Source organism: Capsicum annuum, chromosome 11 (assembly GCF_002878395.1).
Source record: "Capsicum annuum cultivar UCD-10X-F1 chromosome 11, UCD10Xv1.1, whole genome shotgun sequence".
Classification (NCBI taxonomy): domain Eukaryota; kingdom Viridiplantae; phylum Streptophyta; class Magnoliopsida; order Solanales; family Solanaceae; genus Capsicum; species Capsicum annuum.
This window is the reverse complement of record NC_061121.1, coordinates 3395985-3413964: the sequence shown is the minus strand read 5'-3', so window position 1 is coordinate 3413964 and position 17980 is coordinate 3395985. Positions and strand designations below refer to the sequence as shown.

Sequence of the window (17980 nt, the reverse complement as noted above, 5' to 3'; positions counted from 1 at the left end):
AATGATGAATATGTAAAACTTAACAATAACGTACCTAATGTATTCCCACAAGTGAAGTCCGGATAGGATAATGTGTACACCTTACCCCTAGCTTTAGGTATAAAGAGGTTTCTGAGATTATGTTGTATTCAACCACTATCCAAATCATGTAACTTTTGCCGGCTATTCCAAAAACTTCAGATTTTGGTGACTTGTAATATAAGCCTGAAAAAAACACTGGGTGCTTTTTACATTAACTCAGCAAATATAGATAGATTGCTTCTTCATATAACCTGTTTATCAGTTAATCCGAGCTAAATAATACGCACTATTAGCCTCATTGAAAACACTAATCCTCATCAATTAAGGTGGTTCGATGTAAACCCAGGGCGTAAGTACCATAAAAACCAGCACCAAACTTGTGAGTCACATCTCCGGGTTGTTCTATTATTGTCTCTAAATAGAAGAGCTTACAACGTACAGTAAACAACACAAAAGAAAAATTACAAGGAGCAATTTTAGAAGCAAAAAGAGAGATGGCCTGGGCAAGAGGGGTAAGGGACGGGAGGGGACAATGCACAAACATTTTAAGGCTAAGAAACACAAAACACCGGTTATAGGCAAATCTGCTAGAAAAACATAGCTCAAATTGCAAGTTCAGACATCAAAAGTACATGAACAAAACGAATACAATTTGAGCTAAGTAGATCCAAATAGTAAAGTATGGCATTAACTTTACATGAAAAAACACTCGAGTCTTCATTAGTGTCGCAGCATCTTTGAATGCCAAATCCTACAAAAGAATTAGTAACAATATACGATTCCAAGCTCAATACGGCGAATTTTACATCGTACCTCTTTCCCTTTTGCTTCTCCATGTGAGAGCGTTATCCAAGACTACCAAAGAGGGATTAGAAGAGAGATTTGTACTACTAGCTTCTCTAGCCTGACATCATCACATTATCGATTGACTGAAGTGCTTGATTGGCATAAAAGCGAACATCGACATCAGGGTCTTCAGCTAGCTCTACTAAACTGGGGCGAATGGTTTTCTCCACCACCTAGACAATTGAAATTACCTCGGACAGTTAGATAATAGGAAACGATCAGAGGAGCTTTGGATTCTTAGCTTATTTGAGAACTTCCTGATGATCTCAATTTGCATTGTCAAAAAAACAAAAAAACGGAACTTTGTAGAATAGCTCACTCATTTCCCATAACGAACCAAGCATAAGTAACCAAGAAACAAGAAATGAGGCAAGGGTTCTCACCGAGTGGTCAACAATAGGTATAAGGGATTGCAACACCTTTGCCACGTTAAATTTAATGTTGGGCACTCTGGATAAGATAAAACTTTTGATTAGTTTAAGGACTTGAGGTACAAAACCATTTAAACAGTGGGAAGGCAAAATCACCTATCCTTAGTGGCAGTAACAACCACAGGCAGCAACTTTGAGCAAGTGATCTCAGAGCCCATTACAGGTGCAAGCAATGAAATTGCTCTAAGAATAGTCATTCGGTACAAATAATGTGGACTGGTAGTCATATCCAAGACCTGCAAAATAAGACATTTTTAAATGAGGACACAGAACAAATTTGACAACAATCATGGCAAAAGTTGAAACCTAGAAACTTTAAGGTTCCATGGTGAAGAACAGTCTTCTTTATCAAATTCTCAGCCTAAGAGGTAAAATTCCTAGTAGAAGGGGAAGAAAGGGGCACCCCTAATTCCTTTCCTGAACTCTTCAGTTTTTACCTCTCCAGTGGCAGGAGAAAAATAGAAGGAAATCAGCTTATATTGACTATATTCACCATGAGAAAGCCATGACTCGAGGTAGGGAAGGGCAATGCAGATTTGTGAAGACTTTTGGGGCAAAGATACTTAAAACTTCAAGACTATAAAATTAGAGACCAAATCGACCCTTCTACACCTACTCCTGCACCTTGGATCCCATCATCTTCATGTTGTAAGAGAATATATATTCCACGACTCCATGAACTACTTTTGTTTCTAAACGGGATACCATGCAAGAGAATAAGTAATTCCAATTTGCATCAACAAACAAACCTGAGGAATAATATGCTGCATTGCCCACTCTGGACCAAATTCTTCTGCAAGACGCTTTAAGTTATTAGCAGCAGCATCTCTGATTGAATAAACCTGCATCACAAATAAGGAAGAGATCAGAGACCAGAGACCTTGTCCCATCGACTGATTGATAAAAATAATTGCCTTTAAACATTATCAATAGATGAAAGGGACGAACAAAAAAAAGCTAACTATCACAAATGAGCTAGCAATTTCACTTGGGGAAATGCCCCAACTCATTTACCACTTGCAATAAGAAAGAAAGTCAAGGAGAGACGGCTAAGAGTGATAAAATAACTACCACGCAGACAATTTTCTCAGCAAAATTTTCGATAAATATTATGTATGCTTCCGCAGTTTTATACATAACTATAACAGCTAGCTTGTCGCATACCAACCTTGTCCTGTAACCATTGCATACAAAGGGCGCCAAGTTTATCATCAAAAAATCCTATTCCCAACTGACTTGCCAATAGAGGAATGTATTCTATTATTGCAAGACGGACTCGCCAATGCCTGTCCTCTGCCAACTCAACAATAGCTGGCAACAGAGATTGGGATAGTAAATCAATTCCAATCACCTGTAATACTCGGGGAAATTAAGAATGAGTTACAGAAGTAAACTAAACTAATTATTAATAGTAATAATTAAAGAATCAGAGAGTTGCACAGCGTACGGAACCAATGCAAAGTGCAGGAAGCTAAAAGACAATGGCTAAATAAAGAGAAGCTAGACGCCAAAGTTTACAAAAAAGGAACACTTAAGGAGGGGCTGAGATTACATAAAAAAGGAATCTGAACAATACTCTGAGATATACATATCCCAGTTAAAAGGTGTAGTCACTTATCACTCAATTTTCCATGTAACAAAATGCTAGAAAAAACAAATCTAGAACAAGAGGAAAAAATGATACTAGAGCACATCTCATCTACAACTCCATCACAATTGATTCCTAACTTCTGTGCATCAGTAACCAACCTGATTGACTTGATCAAGCTTGCTAATGATGTTCAGGCGAACATCGGGAAACTCGTCCTTCAGAAGGGATAGAAATATTGGAAGAAGATGTTCAATGGTTGCATCCTGCATCAAATGCAAAAATTCAATTTAGTTCATAGGTAGATCTTCAATGCTTCAACCAAACACGGATGTAAATTGCATGATATGATAAGTTTCCCTACGCTAGCTTATATCAAACAACTTTGATCTGTTGAACTTATCTCACTCCCTAAAAACACTGCTCATATACATAAAGAAAAATATAGACTGCTGCTTCTGGTGCCCAAGAGGGGAGTGGTATGTTCACATCATGATATGCTCATATCATTCCTACACTTAATACATCTTCATTGCTTCAAGCAAACACGGGCGTAAAATGCATGATAGAGGTATTGCTGAAGCATTGGACCATCTTAATCTATCAAAGGCGTATACATCTTCATCTATCACACCACCACAAATACGAATATGAATATAGATACCAGAACTGGCGTCACTTAGAACCACAATACTGTTTAATCTCACTAAAGTTCCATTCTTTTTAAGTTAAACATGTAATGCATATATTACTTTTTGAGAACGAAGGTAATGCCATATATTATATCTTCCAATTTATCCTAAAATCCTCACTCTCTAAAGTGTTTTCTCATAGTTAGGTAGACTCCCTGGCTAGTTTTATTAATTGATACCATCATTGGCAACTAGGATGTATCATCAAACCAAATATTATACAGTTAGGCCAGGTAGATTGCAATATTGCGTATCTCTGTCCACTTAATAAGTCATTGATAAGTTTCTCAAGAAATTGATGATCATTAAAAGATTCACAAACCACAATTTGTACACAGTTCAAAAGACTTAATGCAAAGTCGTTTCCCGGAGTATTCGTATATGACCATGTCACAGTAGATTCCAGATCTTTCCAAAAATGCATCTACCATCTATACCATAAATAAATGCATATCAGTGTTTCGCTCATTTAGAAGCTAATGCACCTCACCTTGCCCAAAACAGGAGCCATCCCCATTATAACAGAAGCCAAAGCAGATCTGACATGCTGTGAAGAGTCTGATGATAATTCCTAGAACATTTTATCAAACAAATATAAAGTGATCAACAGAAACCCAGAATGAAAAATGAAGCTCTTAACAGGAAATCTACTGTACATTTACCTTCACACAGGGAAGAATATGCTGAATAGCAAGCTCAGGACTAAGAATCCGACAGAATTTGGTGACTTTCCCTGCAGCAGCTATGCGAACTTCAGCTTCATTATCTCGAAGCAAACGGACATAGGCAGGCACCAAATCCGTCCTAAATCATGATCAGATAACATCAAATGAACTCCATACAGGCATAGATAGATGACATATGGGTAAATATTCAGAAAGCATCAAACATATAAGTTTAGAAAATACCTAGTGGGCTCAGGCCCTACAGCTTCACATAGTTCGTACAACTGATTAGCAACCATGTATCGGACGCGCCATGACTTGTCCTGGTTTTTAGCAGAAAGAAGCATGCACAATTATGAACAATGAAACTTTTTCCTTAAGTAGGTAACTTCATTGAGACAAGGTATAATGGAAGTATCAGAAGATTAATAAAAACCTACTGCAAGTTTTATACCAAGGTTAAACCAAAAAAATGAATCACTCCAGAAGTATAATCCTTCAGTGTAGACCTATTTTACCGATATTTTACCCCATAACGATTGCAATTTCTGGTAGCAATTGTAGGCAAGAGCACCAAGAGCTTTCCAGAATCATATCAAGACAAGTGCTACTATGTTAAGACTTATCAGTACCTTTCCATACTGCAAACAGAGTGAAATGTCTAAGCCTGTAATGATGATCCATCATACCACGTTTATCATGTATAGCTTATTTTGGAATAGCTTCACTTTAACCTGAGTTACTTGACAAAGTGTCCTCCAACCACCAAGATTTAGCAATAAAGGTTCACCTAAACTGGCCTACTCAAGCCATTCATCCATGTTTCTTTTCTCATTCCCCTACTCTGCTAATGTGTAAAGTATAGTAGGCAATCCTCTAACATAAAGTTACGATGGAATCATAGTTTAGACAAGCTCACCCTTCTCTCTCTCCATACTGCAATCTAAAAGCTTCAAATGAGAGTGGCTATGATTTGAATACAATCTTTTCCATATCACATACATTGGAGACATCCAGAGAGCTAAAGGTTCATCCCTTTGTGTGGGAAACAATCAAAGTTGATCAAAGGGAACACTTTGCTTAATTATTTAGAAATACAACAAGAGATGGCAATGTACTTTTTCAGATGAAAGACGACAACTGTTAGAAAATTAAGTTGCTAGTGTTCACTGGTATCTCATTAAACCATCAAAAAGAAGCTGTTACATGAAGGAACTGATAAAACTAAGAAAATGAAATAAGATAAAAAGAAGTGAACACAAGAATCTAAAACAAGATTTCAATGATCTGATCCAGGACAGCAGCACTTCAAACACGATCTAAAGAGTACGGAGAGAAGTTGGCAACATACCTGAGAGAAGTTGACAATGACAGGCAGGATATGTGCCACACAATCTTGGGGCTCCAGTAGCTTCCCAAGTGCAGCACATCCCTCAACGGCTAATAAGCGCACAGAATCCTGATCTGAAACCAAAAGACTTTAGACAAGCTAATAATAAGTCTTTTTAATAGAAAAAGACACTAGATAAGCCAACATAAATTCATTCCACTCTAAAAGGCATCCAAAAGAAACTTCAGATTTAACCAAAAAGTAACCATTTTATTGCCATTAACAATGGGCTATATGAAGTGATATTGACTTAAAAAGCAACAACTCTATGAAGTAACATTAATTTAGAAATTGGGAAAAATCCATTCTCTCTAGTCATAAGTGCAAAATATAAGTGAAATATTACCATCCTGAGTAAGATCATCAAATATTGACATGATATCACTCTTGAGGTAGGCAGATTCAACTGTAGCAGCAAACTTCCCCAAGTTTGAGGCAGCCGACCTTCGCACCATAGGCATATCGTCTTGACACAATTGGCTGTAAATAGACCGAAGTTCTGCCTTCAACATCTCTGGGGCACTAGAGTAAGCAATATGAAAGAGCCCACATGCAGAAACTCTAGCTGTGAACCATTCACCAGCTGCCAACCTCTATAGTGTTCAGAAGAATAGGAAGACATATAAATAACAAAAGTTGTAAGCATTTTGACAAATATTGAACCACGACACTATGTAAAAGATATATATGAGCAATACTCAGAGCTTCACACTTCACAATATAGGGATTGCAAGTGAGTAGAAGGTCTGTATGTTAGTGCAACTATCACTAGAAACATGAAATCAAAATTTCTTGATGATGAACAATAAGTAGCAGAAAATGGCATTAGTCATATTCAAACCTTCACAAGAGGGACGAACCAATCAACCAAATCACTCTCCCTCATCTGGGATCCAATTCTACACAATGACTCCACGGCTTTATCCCTCACACAGGTCTCTTCAACAGTACAAAGGGTCTCTAGAGGTGGGAGAAGAACATGAGCATGCTCCACGCCTCCAACATAAGGAATAAAAACACCCAGTTCTTCCGCCATTGCAAGCAACACTTCATCATCGTCGTCATTGTTTTCACTCAAAAATGGAATCAACTCCTTCCTGGTTCTTTCCTCACCAAGTGCGCGTGCAATAGTTGATAACCTCCTAATAGAATTTAACCTCAATTGGATATCATCATTCTTAAGTTCATCAATTAACACCGCTATTGGGTACAATGGCTCATCTACCATGGCCATCCTCTCGAGATTCTGTTAAAGCTACAAATACCAAACATTAATTAGGACCCATATATATTCCAAAATGCTCATGAAGAAACAATTAAATCAAAACTGCAAAAGGGTCCAACACAAACACTCTGCTTGGATGGTTGTTATACATTGTTTCAAATACATAGGATTCTATCGTACAGTATTATATTAATGGATTAGTTTAGATATTAATCATAGAGTATTGCATTAATGGTTGTTATAACGTTTAGATAAATTGTATCATTTTCTATCATCACATTATGTCACACATCAATAAGTTGAAGGATAAACCAAAAAGAAAAGTAGGATATGGGTAGAGCTACTATAAAAAGGCAGTTTAAAGGATAAAATGTGATTATTAACTAATAAGTAATGACAAAATGAAAAAAAAAATAAGGTAACAACACAGTCACACCAAATCGGTCGTTACAAAACAAAAGTAACTTTTCAACATTACCTAACGATTCAGTCGAAGCACAAAATGAAACTTTTCATCATTACCTAACAATTCAGTCATTACACAAAATGAGACTTTACATGATTACCTAACCTTGGCTTTAACAATACGACACAATAAAATAGAAGTAACAACCAAAACAACCATCGTATTTAAACTAACGATTCAGTCGTTACACGAAATGAGACTTTCATCATTACCTAACCTTGGCTTTAACGATACGATACAATAAAATTGAAGTAACAACCAACACAAACATTGTATTAAACTAACGATTCAGTCGTTACACAAAATGAGACTTTTCATCCTTACCTAACCTTGGCTTTAACGATACGATACAATAAAATTGAAGTAAAAACCAAAACTAAAACATTGCATTTAAACCAACGATTCAGTCGTTACACAAAATGAGACTTTTCATCCTTATCTAACCTTGGGTTTAACGATACGATACAATAAAATTGAAGTAACAACCAAAACAAAAGTTGTATTTAAACTAATGATCCAGTCGTTACACAAAATGAGACTTTTCATCATTACCTAACCTTAGATTTAATGATACGATACAATAAAATTGAAGTAATAACCAAAACAAACATTGTATTTAAACTAACGATCAGTGATCAGTCGTTACACAAAATGAGACTTTTCATCATTACCTAACCTTGGCTTTAACGATACGATACAATAAAATTGAAGTAACAACCAAAACAAAACATTGCATTTAAACTAACGATCCAGTCGTTACACAAAATGAGACTTTTCATCCTTACCTAACCTTGGCTTAAACGATACGATACAATAAAATTGAAGTAACAACCAAAACAAACATCGTATTTAAACTAACGATTCAGTCGTTACACGAAATGAGACTTTTCATCCTTACCTAACCTTGGGTTTAAGGATACAATACAATAAAATTGAAGTAACAAGCAAAACAAACATTGTATTTAAACTAATGATTCAGTCGTTACACAAAATGAGACTTTTCATCCTTACCTAATACGATACAATAAAATTGAAGTAACAACCAAAAAAAAAACATTGCATTTAAACCAACGATTCAGACTTACACGAAATGAGACTTTTCATCCTTACCTAACCTTGGATTTAACGCTGTGATACAATAAAATCGAAGTAAAAACCAAAACAAACATTGTATTAAACTAACGATTCAGTCATTACACGAAATGAGAATTTTTCATCATTGCCTAGCTTTGGATTTAACGATACGATACAATAAAATTTAACCAACAATAAAACATTGTATTTAAACTAACAACACAGTACAATACAATAGATAACAACAACAATCCAAACAAGCGCTAAATCAGCTCATAAAATAACAAAATTTCACCAAACTACACAGATCCAAAACAAAACAAAACAAATACATCACATGAAGCAGGAAATTAACTAATACAAATTACAAAAATTCTATACATCCAAATGTGAGATCGGAAAAAAACCCTAGCTAAATTCCAACAAAAAAATATACAAAAAAAACATACAGAAATCAAAAATATTAAAGCTAACAATAACTAAAACTAGAAAAAGGCGACAATTTTGTTCCAAATTGAGCCAAATTCAGCTCCGAAAACACTGAATTTGCCCCCCAAAAAAGAGATTTTATGTATAGATTTTTCTGTTTATGCCGGAGATCTGAAGAAAAATTCCTAGTAAATTCCAATAAAAAATAAACAAAAAAGCACAGAAATAAAAAATGTTAAAGCTAGAAAAAGGCGAAAAATTTTGTTCGGACAAATTCAGCTCGAAAAACCACTGTATTGGCCAAAAAAAGTAAGAATTAAAAAACTGATATTCGATGCATGTTTGTTTCTGTTAATGACGGAGATCGGAGAAGAGAATGTTACCGGTGGGAATGTTGCCGCCGCTAGCCGGAGATTGTAGGTTGACTTTCGTGAAAATCTAGAGAGAGAAAGAGTAGTTAGAGAGAAAGAGTTAGAGAGAAGATATATGGCTATTGATGAAATGAACAATGTTAATGTTTTTGGATGGGCTTGTGGATATAATTTTTAGGCCCAATAAGATGAGTTGGGCTTGTAGATGGACTACAACTAATTGGGCCTGTTATGCAAACAAATAGACAAGCCCACTTTTTTTAATGAGTCGTTTGGTAGAGCGCATTAGAATAATGCAAAATATGATGTATTAGTAATACTTGCATTAGAAATGTTTACGTTAGTTATGCTTGCATTCTTCTTATGCAGAATTTGATTTGATGTATTAAAAATAACATGAATTGCATAATTTCTATTTTTAAAAATGAAATTACAAAAATACCTTTCATAAATATGTTGGGAGGGATGTAGAAAAGATTTTGAGTAACAATAGATTTCCATGTATAACTAATACCAAGCATTACTAATATAAAGAATGAAAAAGTGCATCAAACAATGTACGTTTGGTAGAGTGTATAAGATCAATACAAAATATAGTGTGTTAATAATGTTTGCATTAATAATGCTTGTATTAGTTATGCATGTATTATTTCTTATACATTGCTTGGTTTGATGTATAAGAAATAATACATCTTACATAATTTCTATGAAAGAAATATTTGTTTATAAAAATACCCTTCTTTGATTTTGTATATTTTTTTGCAACAAAATTTTTTTGTCATCTCAAATATAATTAGTATTGTTGAACTAGTATATAGAGGTTTCGGATTAATTGCAAGACCTTCGCCTTTGCGTATGAAATATTACGCCAACGGATTAACATAGTCGAAACAAAAAAAATATAAGACATAAAATTAAGAAATAGTTTCAATTTTTTTTAATCTTTTTAAAGACCCTCGAAGCAAAGTAAAAATATGTTACAATTATTTAAGTAGCCGTTTGGCCATGAAAATTACTTTTTTCCGGAGTTGGAGTTGGAGTTGGAGTTGGAGTTGAAGATGAAGTTGGAGTTGGAGTTGTGTTTGACCATGTCTTTTTGAATTTTTTTTAGACTTTTGAAAAATCTTTTTTAAATATAATTTTATGCCCTCAACTTTGAAAAATTATCAAAATCGCTCAATTACTAATTTACCTACTAACATACAACCATATGTTGAAAAAATAATTTATGTCTTTAACTTATAAAATAATAAATAACAAACTAATTATTATGATCGTTATTCTTCTAAAATTTGAATAAAAATATCACAAGCACGAGCTAAATAAGTTTATCTAACCATAATCGATTGAATAGAGAAAATATATTTTGATAAATATAATTGATGGATATAAATATATCTTATATATTCTTAAATTTGTTGATGAAAATTCTTAATTACTTTCACTTGAATTAATTATTTTATTGAATTTGGTCTTTTTTAAAAAAATTACGGATGAACTATCACTGAATAGATTAGTGCTAATTTTTTACTTTTTCTTTATTGATGATATTGATTTTCCTTGAATATTATTATATCGTAAATATGGATCGTTGCGTTATGTTTGATATGCGACTTTATTGATCACTTTTTAATAATTTATTAAAATCATAATGGCCATTATATGACACATACAGAAAATTAGAATGGCAAGAAAAAAATATTAAATTTCTCACTTTTAAATAACATAATGTACTAGGCCTTATATTTCTATAATATAGTTCATTCAAAACAAAGTTGATATATTTCCGCTATAGATTGCCATTTACAATTTTTTACTTCACGTTAGTAAATTTTGGTTAAAAGAGGAAAAAGAGATTAGAATATCTGTAACAATTAAAAATGATGTTGTACCACAGAAAACAAATAATAATTTTTTTCTTGGTGGTTGGTTGTAGTTATAAGAGGTGTTTGTGTAAAAATTTAAAGATTGTGTTATATGTTATAATAATGAAAGTTGGAAATGGGAGTGAAAAATTGTGAAAACAACAAAAAGTTGTTTTCAATTTTTGGAATCCAACTCCGGAATAATTTTCTGAATTTTCATGGCCAAACACCACAATTTTCAAAAAAGTGAAAAAAGTGAAAACAATTTCTAGAAGAAATAAAAAAAAATCATGGCCAAACGGGCCCTAAATCAATTATTCATTGTTGTAGATTAAAATAGTGTGGAAAAAATTGTGAAATGTTTTGAAAAAATTCACTATTGCAAATTAAAATGGCGCGAAAAGGAATGATGAAATATTTTGAGAGGGAAATTGAGGGGTATTAAGGTCATTTAATATATTAATGCATGAATTAAAGACTTTGCATTACTAATACATAAAAAAATAGGTGGTATTAGTAATACACACCTTAATACATAATAGAGTGTATAACTAATGCTTGCATTAGTTATACATAGACTAAAAATTGTACCAAATAAGATATTCATAATACACATTAATTAATACATGCATTATTTTTGTCAATACACTCTACCAAACGACCACTAATAATACACAAAGCTAATGCATGTATTAGCATTTTTTAATGCACTCTACCAAACAACCCTAAGGCAGAAAATAGAAGAAATGTTTTTTTTTACGAGAAGTCCAGATTGCGAGTTTTGAATGTCGAAAACTTTTTGATAGAGAGCACTACAACGAATGAAACATATCCTACGTGGCGTATTAGTACAATTCCAATGCAATTGCGAACACCAAATTTTATTTTTTTTTAGTTGAGAAAAGGCATCGTTTTCACCTTAAACTATATCCGAAAAGTCGAAGTCACACCTAAACTATATTAGTGACCTATTACACACCTAAACTATAAAAAAGTGAAACTATTTACACCCTGTCAGGCTATCACCACTTGCATGTGGTGTAGTGTTTTACACACACTGCCACGTCAGCACCACGTCAGTAAAAAATATCACTTTTTATAGTTAAAGTGTGTAATAGATCACTTATATAGTTTAGGTGTGGATTCGACTTTTCAACTATAGTTTGGGGTGGAAACGATGTCTTTTCCCTTAATGTTTTTAACCGTTTACTTTTGTTATTTAATCGGCTGGACGCGCCTAAAACAAGTGTAACATACACGCCTTAGAATGGGGGTCGCGGGGAGGTAATAATATCACTTTTATATAGTTAAGATGTGTAATAGGTCACTTATATAATTTAAGTGTGGCTTACACTTTTCTTTTATAGTATGGGATGGAAATGATGTTTTTGGTGTTTTTAGTTTAAAGTTTAAACATATATGATATGGCAACATGTTTGAACTCCAACTAGAACTCATTACATTTGGTTATACTATATGAGAATAATTATTTTCAAATTAGAATGAAATAATCTGTCACCCTTTAAGATATACTGTGATCAGCGCAACCCCCACCCCCCTCGCCCCGCCAAAAAAAAAAACAACTTAAATATGGATGTGACAGAAGCAATAATTGGGTCGAGAAGTACGCAAATTCAAAATTTAAGTTTCGTGAGTGCTCGAGAGGTTCAAACACACATATTAACACCTAACGCTTTAAGGTTCACCTAAAAATCAAAGCACTTAGCTTTCTTCTTTGTTTCATGAGTGCTTTTTTCCATCTTATAACAATTTTTATACATTTCTTATACAATTATAATTATTATGCTTCGAGTTTAATGGGTGTCAGAGCCCCACATTTTTTAACCTAGATCCGCCTCTGTGGCTCTCATATCTTGCTTTCTCCGAGTCTGGTTCATCAACTCCTTAATTCTTTAGTCTATCCTAATTTGTACTTTCAATATTTTTTGCATATCTATTTGGGCTTTTAATTTTTGAATTGTATTTATTTTCTGAAATCGTAATTGAACTTTAGTCTTATTAATATGGTGGAGAAATCTTTTTCTTTGTTTAAACCACCCGGTGTCTGGTACCCGCTTTTTAGGAGTTCGATTATATTCGAATTCGTCCCGCATCGAATCTCATTTGGGGGAGAGCTCCCAACAGAGTGTTTGCCCATTCCCCAAGGTCGAACCCTCGACCTCTGGGTAGGTTGGGGCAGCCCCTTTCCGCTGCGCCACCACTGCTGTTGGTAATTTGGTGGAGAAATCGGTTATTGGTTTACAATGAACTACTGTTAAATAAATCATTAGTTTATTGTTGATCTTTTGTGAATTGATCATTAATAATAATAGGAGACTATGATTTATATATGGTCATTATTCTGAAAAATGGGTTGAGGGGTCAATTAATTAGACTTGAAATTCAAATCAAAAGTAATACTATTATTTACTTGTTTTCATAGGGATGCTAGGTTTGTTACTACATCGAAAAAGAAATGAGTAATTCCTTACGAGAAGAAGGAAAAACGGATGAAGGTTTAAATTAAAAATAATGGAGTAATTGGCTAGACGAGTTTAGTTTTTGAATGAATGGATGGGTTTAATTTAATCCTGAATTATACTCGCGACAAGTTTATAGCTATACAACATTATAATTGAGCTAAAATATGTTTAAAGCATTTATAAACAAACAGGTTAACAGAAAGCATTTTTGAGTCATTAAAATTTTTAATACGTTAGAAATATTTTTGGTCTTTTTCATTTCTAAAATGATGTGATAGTAGTATATTATTATAAGTCTTGCATTAAACTTTACAAAAGGGGATCAAGTTTATTACAATTATTCAACGCATGATATGATTGATGACTCATTTGTAAACAATTTCTCTTTTTATCTCTATGTAGAATGAGGAGGTTAAAACCTATATGCATTCGATTGGGTGTATATATCAAGTCAATACATGTATGTTATCAGTGACGGAGTCAATATTTTCATTTAGGGAGTTCAGAAGTTAACATACGAACTAACCGAAGGAGGTTAAACATTTACTATATATACATTAAAAAAAAATAATCATGTAAAATTAGTATAAAAATAGTATAATTTTTTCGTCGAAGGCGGTTCGGATAAACCTCTTGGATTAGAAGTGGCTCCGCCACTGCATGTCATGTGTTTGAATTTAGAGTTCATGTTACTTAACCATGATTAATTTACATGTTTCTACTTAATTTAATTACTTAACCATAATAAAGAACATTAATTTGATTTGATGTATACACCGGCTTGATGTAAGTTTTTAACAGAATGAGGAATCAAGCCATAAGTTGAAAATTAATGACATAGTTGAGCAATTTGATCAACAATTTGATACTACTAACAAATGACTATTTTGCCATTTTCCTCCAAGAACTAATAACTTCAATATATATTTATATAACACATATATTGCCAACACACTTGGGTAAATTCTTTAACTCTTAATACTAATGGGCTCTTTAAACTCCGCCCTTTGACTTAATTCTTCAAAATAATCAACCACATTTTGTAACCTTGCTACAAATTCAATAAGAAGTGAAGCAAAAGTAGCCAAAGATAAAGCACTAGCACTTAGATAAGTTTCTATTGCATCATTATTTGTATCAACATTTTGATCACCACCAATAAGTGAAAAACTTGAAGGCCATTGATTTTGCTTTTTATATAATGTTGATGACTTTGTAACCAATTGATCTTTTGCATATTGTGGCCAATTTGCATGCATTGATCTCATGTCAATTGCTGTTTCACTAAGTGATTGTGAACTTAATGACATATTTTGATCGCTTGATGGATCTTCAAGAAGATTGTTAATGACATTTGGTTTTCCTATTTCCCAGCTCTTCGCGTTCACCAAGAGATATGACTTGTGATCGATTTTTTTCTGTAGATTTTGCGCTGTTTCATGAACTTCTTTTAAAATATTTTCGTGACCACTTAGGGTTTCTAATTTTTCTAATTTTGTTCCTAACTCACGTAGAACTTTTGCTGCATTAACACCAACTTTTTTAAGCTCATCTTGGAAAACTTTCCTCTTTTCTGGTGGTGCCTGCAAAAATGTAAAAAGAAATTAATTTTCATGTATTGATAGTACAACTCATAGTTGACTTTGAGTCAGTGGCAGAGTCAGAATTTTCATTGAGCGGGTTCAGAAGTAAATATACGGACTAATCAAAGGGGTTCAACATCTATCATATATATACATAAAAATATTTTTGACCATGTAAAAATAGTATAATTTTTCGACGAAAGTGGTTCGGATGAACCCCATGAATTTGATGTGGCTTCGCCACTGCTTTTACTCCCTCCGTTGGTTTTGATTTGACACATTCATTATGAAAAACAACTAATAACAAACTCCCTCCGTCTCATTTTACTCGTCTTAATTTGACATTGCACATTGATTGAGAAAAATAATTAATAACATGACTATTTTACCATAGTACCCTTATTAAATGATGTTTACATTTTAATTTGGAGATAAAACAATTAATACTAAGGGTAAAAAATGAAAAAAAATTGTCTTGTCTTGATTAATGAAAAAATGACAAGTAAAATGAGAAATCAAATTAGGAAATTTGGGACGAGTAAAAACGATATGGAGGGAGTAGTTATTTTACAATAGTTCTTCTATTAAATGATGTTTACATTGTGTCTTGAAATTAATTTTTAGAAAAAAATAATTAATGCTAAGGGTAAAATAGGAAAAATATTTTTTTTTTTTTGTTGATATGTCAAAAATGACAAGTAAAAATAAAAATAAAATTAAAAAATTAGTGATAAATAAGAGCGAACGGAGGAAGTATATGACAATAAATGTTTGATTGTAGTAATTCTAATTGACAACCTAAATGATGCAATATAAAATTACATGTTAAACTTGTAAAAATTATTGATTGTTCTTGTACACAATTTTAAATATACAATTTTTTTAGACTGTCGTTTAAACATGACCCACGTTACTGTTTATAGTGATCTTAATTTTACAAGCTAAATATTGTACTACTCCCTCTGTTTTTTACTTAGTCACTAATTTCTTAATTGGATTTCTACTTTTGCTTGTCATTTTTGACATATCATGGGAAGACAATTTATTTTTTCTTATTTTACCCTTAACATTAATTATTTTTTTTTTCAAATTAGTTTCAAGATACAATGTAAGTATCATTTAATAGGAGTATTCTGGTAAAATAGTCATGTTATTAATTGTTTTTCTTAATAGGTGTGTCAACTCAAAAAGTGACGAAGGAAGTAGTAAATAACCTGTTAAAATATATTGCCAATATAAAAATTATTTGGGGTGCATTTATATCATACCTCTATTTGCAATGGGAATAAGATTTTTGATTGTTTTTTATCCTATGTTGTTTAGTCGGATTCTTCAAAAATATCATTAGATGTGTGACGATAGAGGCGGATCTAGGGGTTCATCTGAATTCCTTTGTCAAAAAATTATATTATATATACCAGCTTAAAAACTATTTTTATGTATATAAATTAAATGTTAATTTTCTAGAATTATATTCTTCGTGTGTTTACTTATTTATCAAGTATATTTTGAGTTTCATTATTAAAAATTCTGGCTCGATGTTAGATTCTCCGAAATAATGTTATATTTAAGAATTCGATCACAGGTGAGGCAACATTTTCGAAGATTCGAGCTAATATATGGTATATTAGTTAGCATAAAATACCTGAATTTTGGATTGGATACATCCATGCAATGCCATGACCATGAATGCACAATGCCTCAATTCACTGCTTAATTTGACAAAGTCTTTCCAAGGATTCTTGTGCATTTTATAACGCCCATGAGGTGGCTCCCAAATAGCAAATCCAAGCTGTACAAATAAGAATGAATTAACAACAACGATCAGTATCGGAGTCAGAATTTTTACTGAATGGGTTCAGAAGTAAGCATACAAACTAACTGAAGGAGGGGGGGGGGGGGGGTCAACATCTACTATATATATGGAAAAAAATAATTTTAACTATATATAAATAGTATAGTTTTTCGCCGAAAGGGATTTGAATGAAAACCCTGGCCTAAGGATAGCTCCGCTCCTGATTACAATGTTAAGCAATAAAGGTTGCGGTGGAGTGGGTTTGAATCCCTTTGAATATGGAGTCTCTTTGATAGGGAGCACTTTACCCCTTATATGCGTCTTTTAGGTGGAAAACCCACAAGAAAACAATTAGAGATAAGCATCTAGTGCCCCTCAAACTATCATCAAAGTTACTACGACACACTCCAACTTCACGAGGGTCCTATTATACCCCTGGACTCAATTTTAGCGTGTTTTCGTCACCCTTTTGTGCTTACGTGACGCCTTTATCATATAAAATGGGGTCCACGTTAAAAGTGTCACGTCAGCTAAAAAGGTTGACAAAAATACGCTAAAATTTAGTTCAAAGGAGTAATAGAACCTCCGTAAAATTGGAGTGTGTCTTAAAATATTTGGTCATAGTTCAGAGGTATTAGATGCGTTACTCAAACAATTAGGTTGTTGTCATATAGTTTCTTATGTATAATTCATGATTAATTAGCAGTGTACATATAAATGTTACAATTACTATAAAAATGAAATTAATTATGACTTTCGCTGTTATATTGTTAGCTTATACCTAGCATAAATTTATGATAATTCATTCCTAGCCAATTCGTGGCTAATTTCTATTTTTTTTTTTTATAGTAATACGTACCAATGTTTGCTCTCGACTTGAGGAATCTATGACAAATTTGTACCCATTATACTTCGAATTATTTGTAGCTTCATCATGCTCAACACAATTTAAGTACCCATCAATACATCCTGCCAAAACAAAATTTTGTACTCAAAGTTATACAATTAGCAATGTTGGGTTGTGTGTGTGTGGTGGTTTGGGGGGGGGGGGGGGTG

The 17980-nt window shown here is 33.1% G+C and overlaps 2 protein-coding genes across 3 annotated transcripts in view; both read right to left on the bottom strand.

Annotated features, from left to right (window-relative positions):
• Positions 1–596: 596 nt before the first annotated feature.
• On the bottom strand, positions 597–9349 carry LOC107847746 (serine/threonine-protein phosphatase 2A 65 kDa regulatory subunit A beta isoform). 2 transcript variants are annotated; one of them, XM_016692205.2, is made up of 13 exons: positions 9211–9349; positions 6475–6888; positions 5980–6226; positions 5595–5707; positions 4487–4566; positions 4241–4382; positions 4069–4149; positions 3048–3152; positions 2467–2649; positions 2048–2140; positions 1395–1534; positions 1251–1317; positions 597–1040 (listed from the first exon to the last, which is right to left on the bottom strand). In XM_016692205.2, exons 2-13 carry the CDS (start codon positions 6865–6867, stop codon positions 921–923), a joined length of 1764 nt encoding a protein of 587 aa, XP_016547691.2. In that variant the 5' UTR covers positions 6868–6888; positions 9211–9349; the 3' UTR covers positions 597–920. The 2 variants fall into 2 exon arrangements, with proteins under 2 accessions (XP_016547691.2, XP_016547692.2); XM_016692206.2 differs by having other exon boundaries at positions 6475–6879; positions 9211–9336.
• A 5101-nt stretch (positions 9350–14450) lies between these two features.
• LOC107846957 (aluminum-activated malate transporter 9) overlaps positions 14451–17980 on the bottom strand; it is an 11346-nt gene continuing 7816 nt past the window's right edge. The window contains exons 4-6 of the mRNA XM_016691235.2: positions 17784–17893; positions 16775–16921; positions 14451–15129 (exon numbers count right to left, since the gene is read on the bottom strand). Of these exons, the coding sequence (XP_016546721.1) occupies positions 14515–15129; positions 16775–16921; positions 17784–17893 (872 nt within the window). The 3' untranslated portion in view covers positions 14451–14514. The remainder of the gene's footprint in view (positions 15130–16774; positions 16922–17783; positions 17894–17980) is intronic.

Bases quoted from the DNA above. Each gene is read 5' to 3' on its own strand.
- LOC107847746 (XM_016692205.2), bottom strand. From the start codon at position 6,867: ATGGCCATGGTAGATGAGCCATTGTACCCAATAGCGGTGTTAATTGAT. The intron at 1,318-1,394 runs GTGATTTTGCCT...TATCTTATCCAG, and splicing joins GTTACTGCCACTAAGGATAG to AGTGCCCAACATTAAATTTA. The intron at 1,041-1,250 runs GTGAGAACCCTT...TCAATTGTCTAG, and splicing joins TACCTATTGTTGACCACTCG to GTGGTGGAGAAAACCATTCG.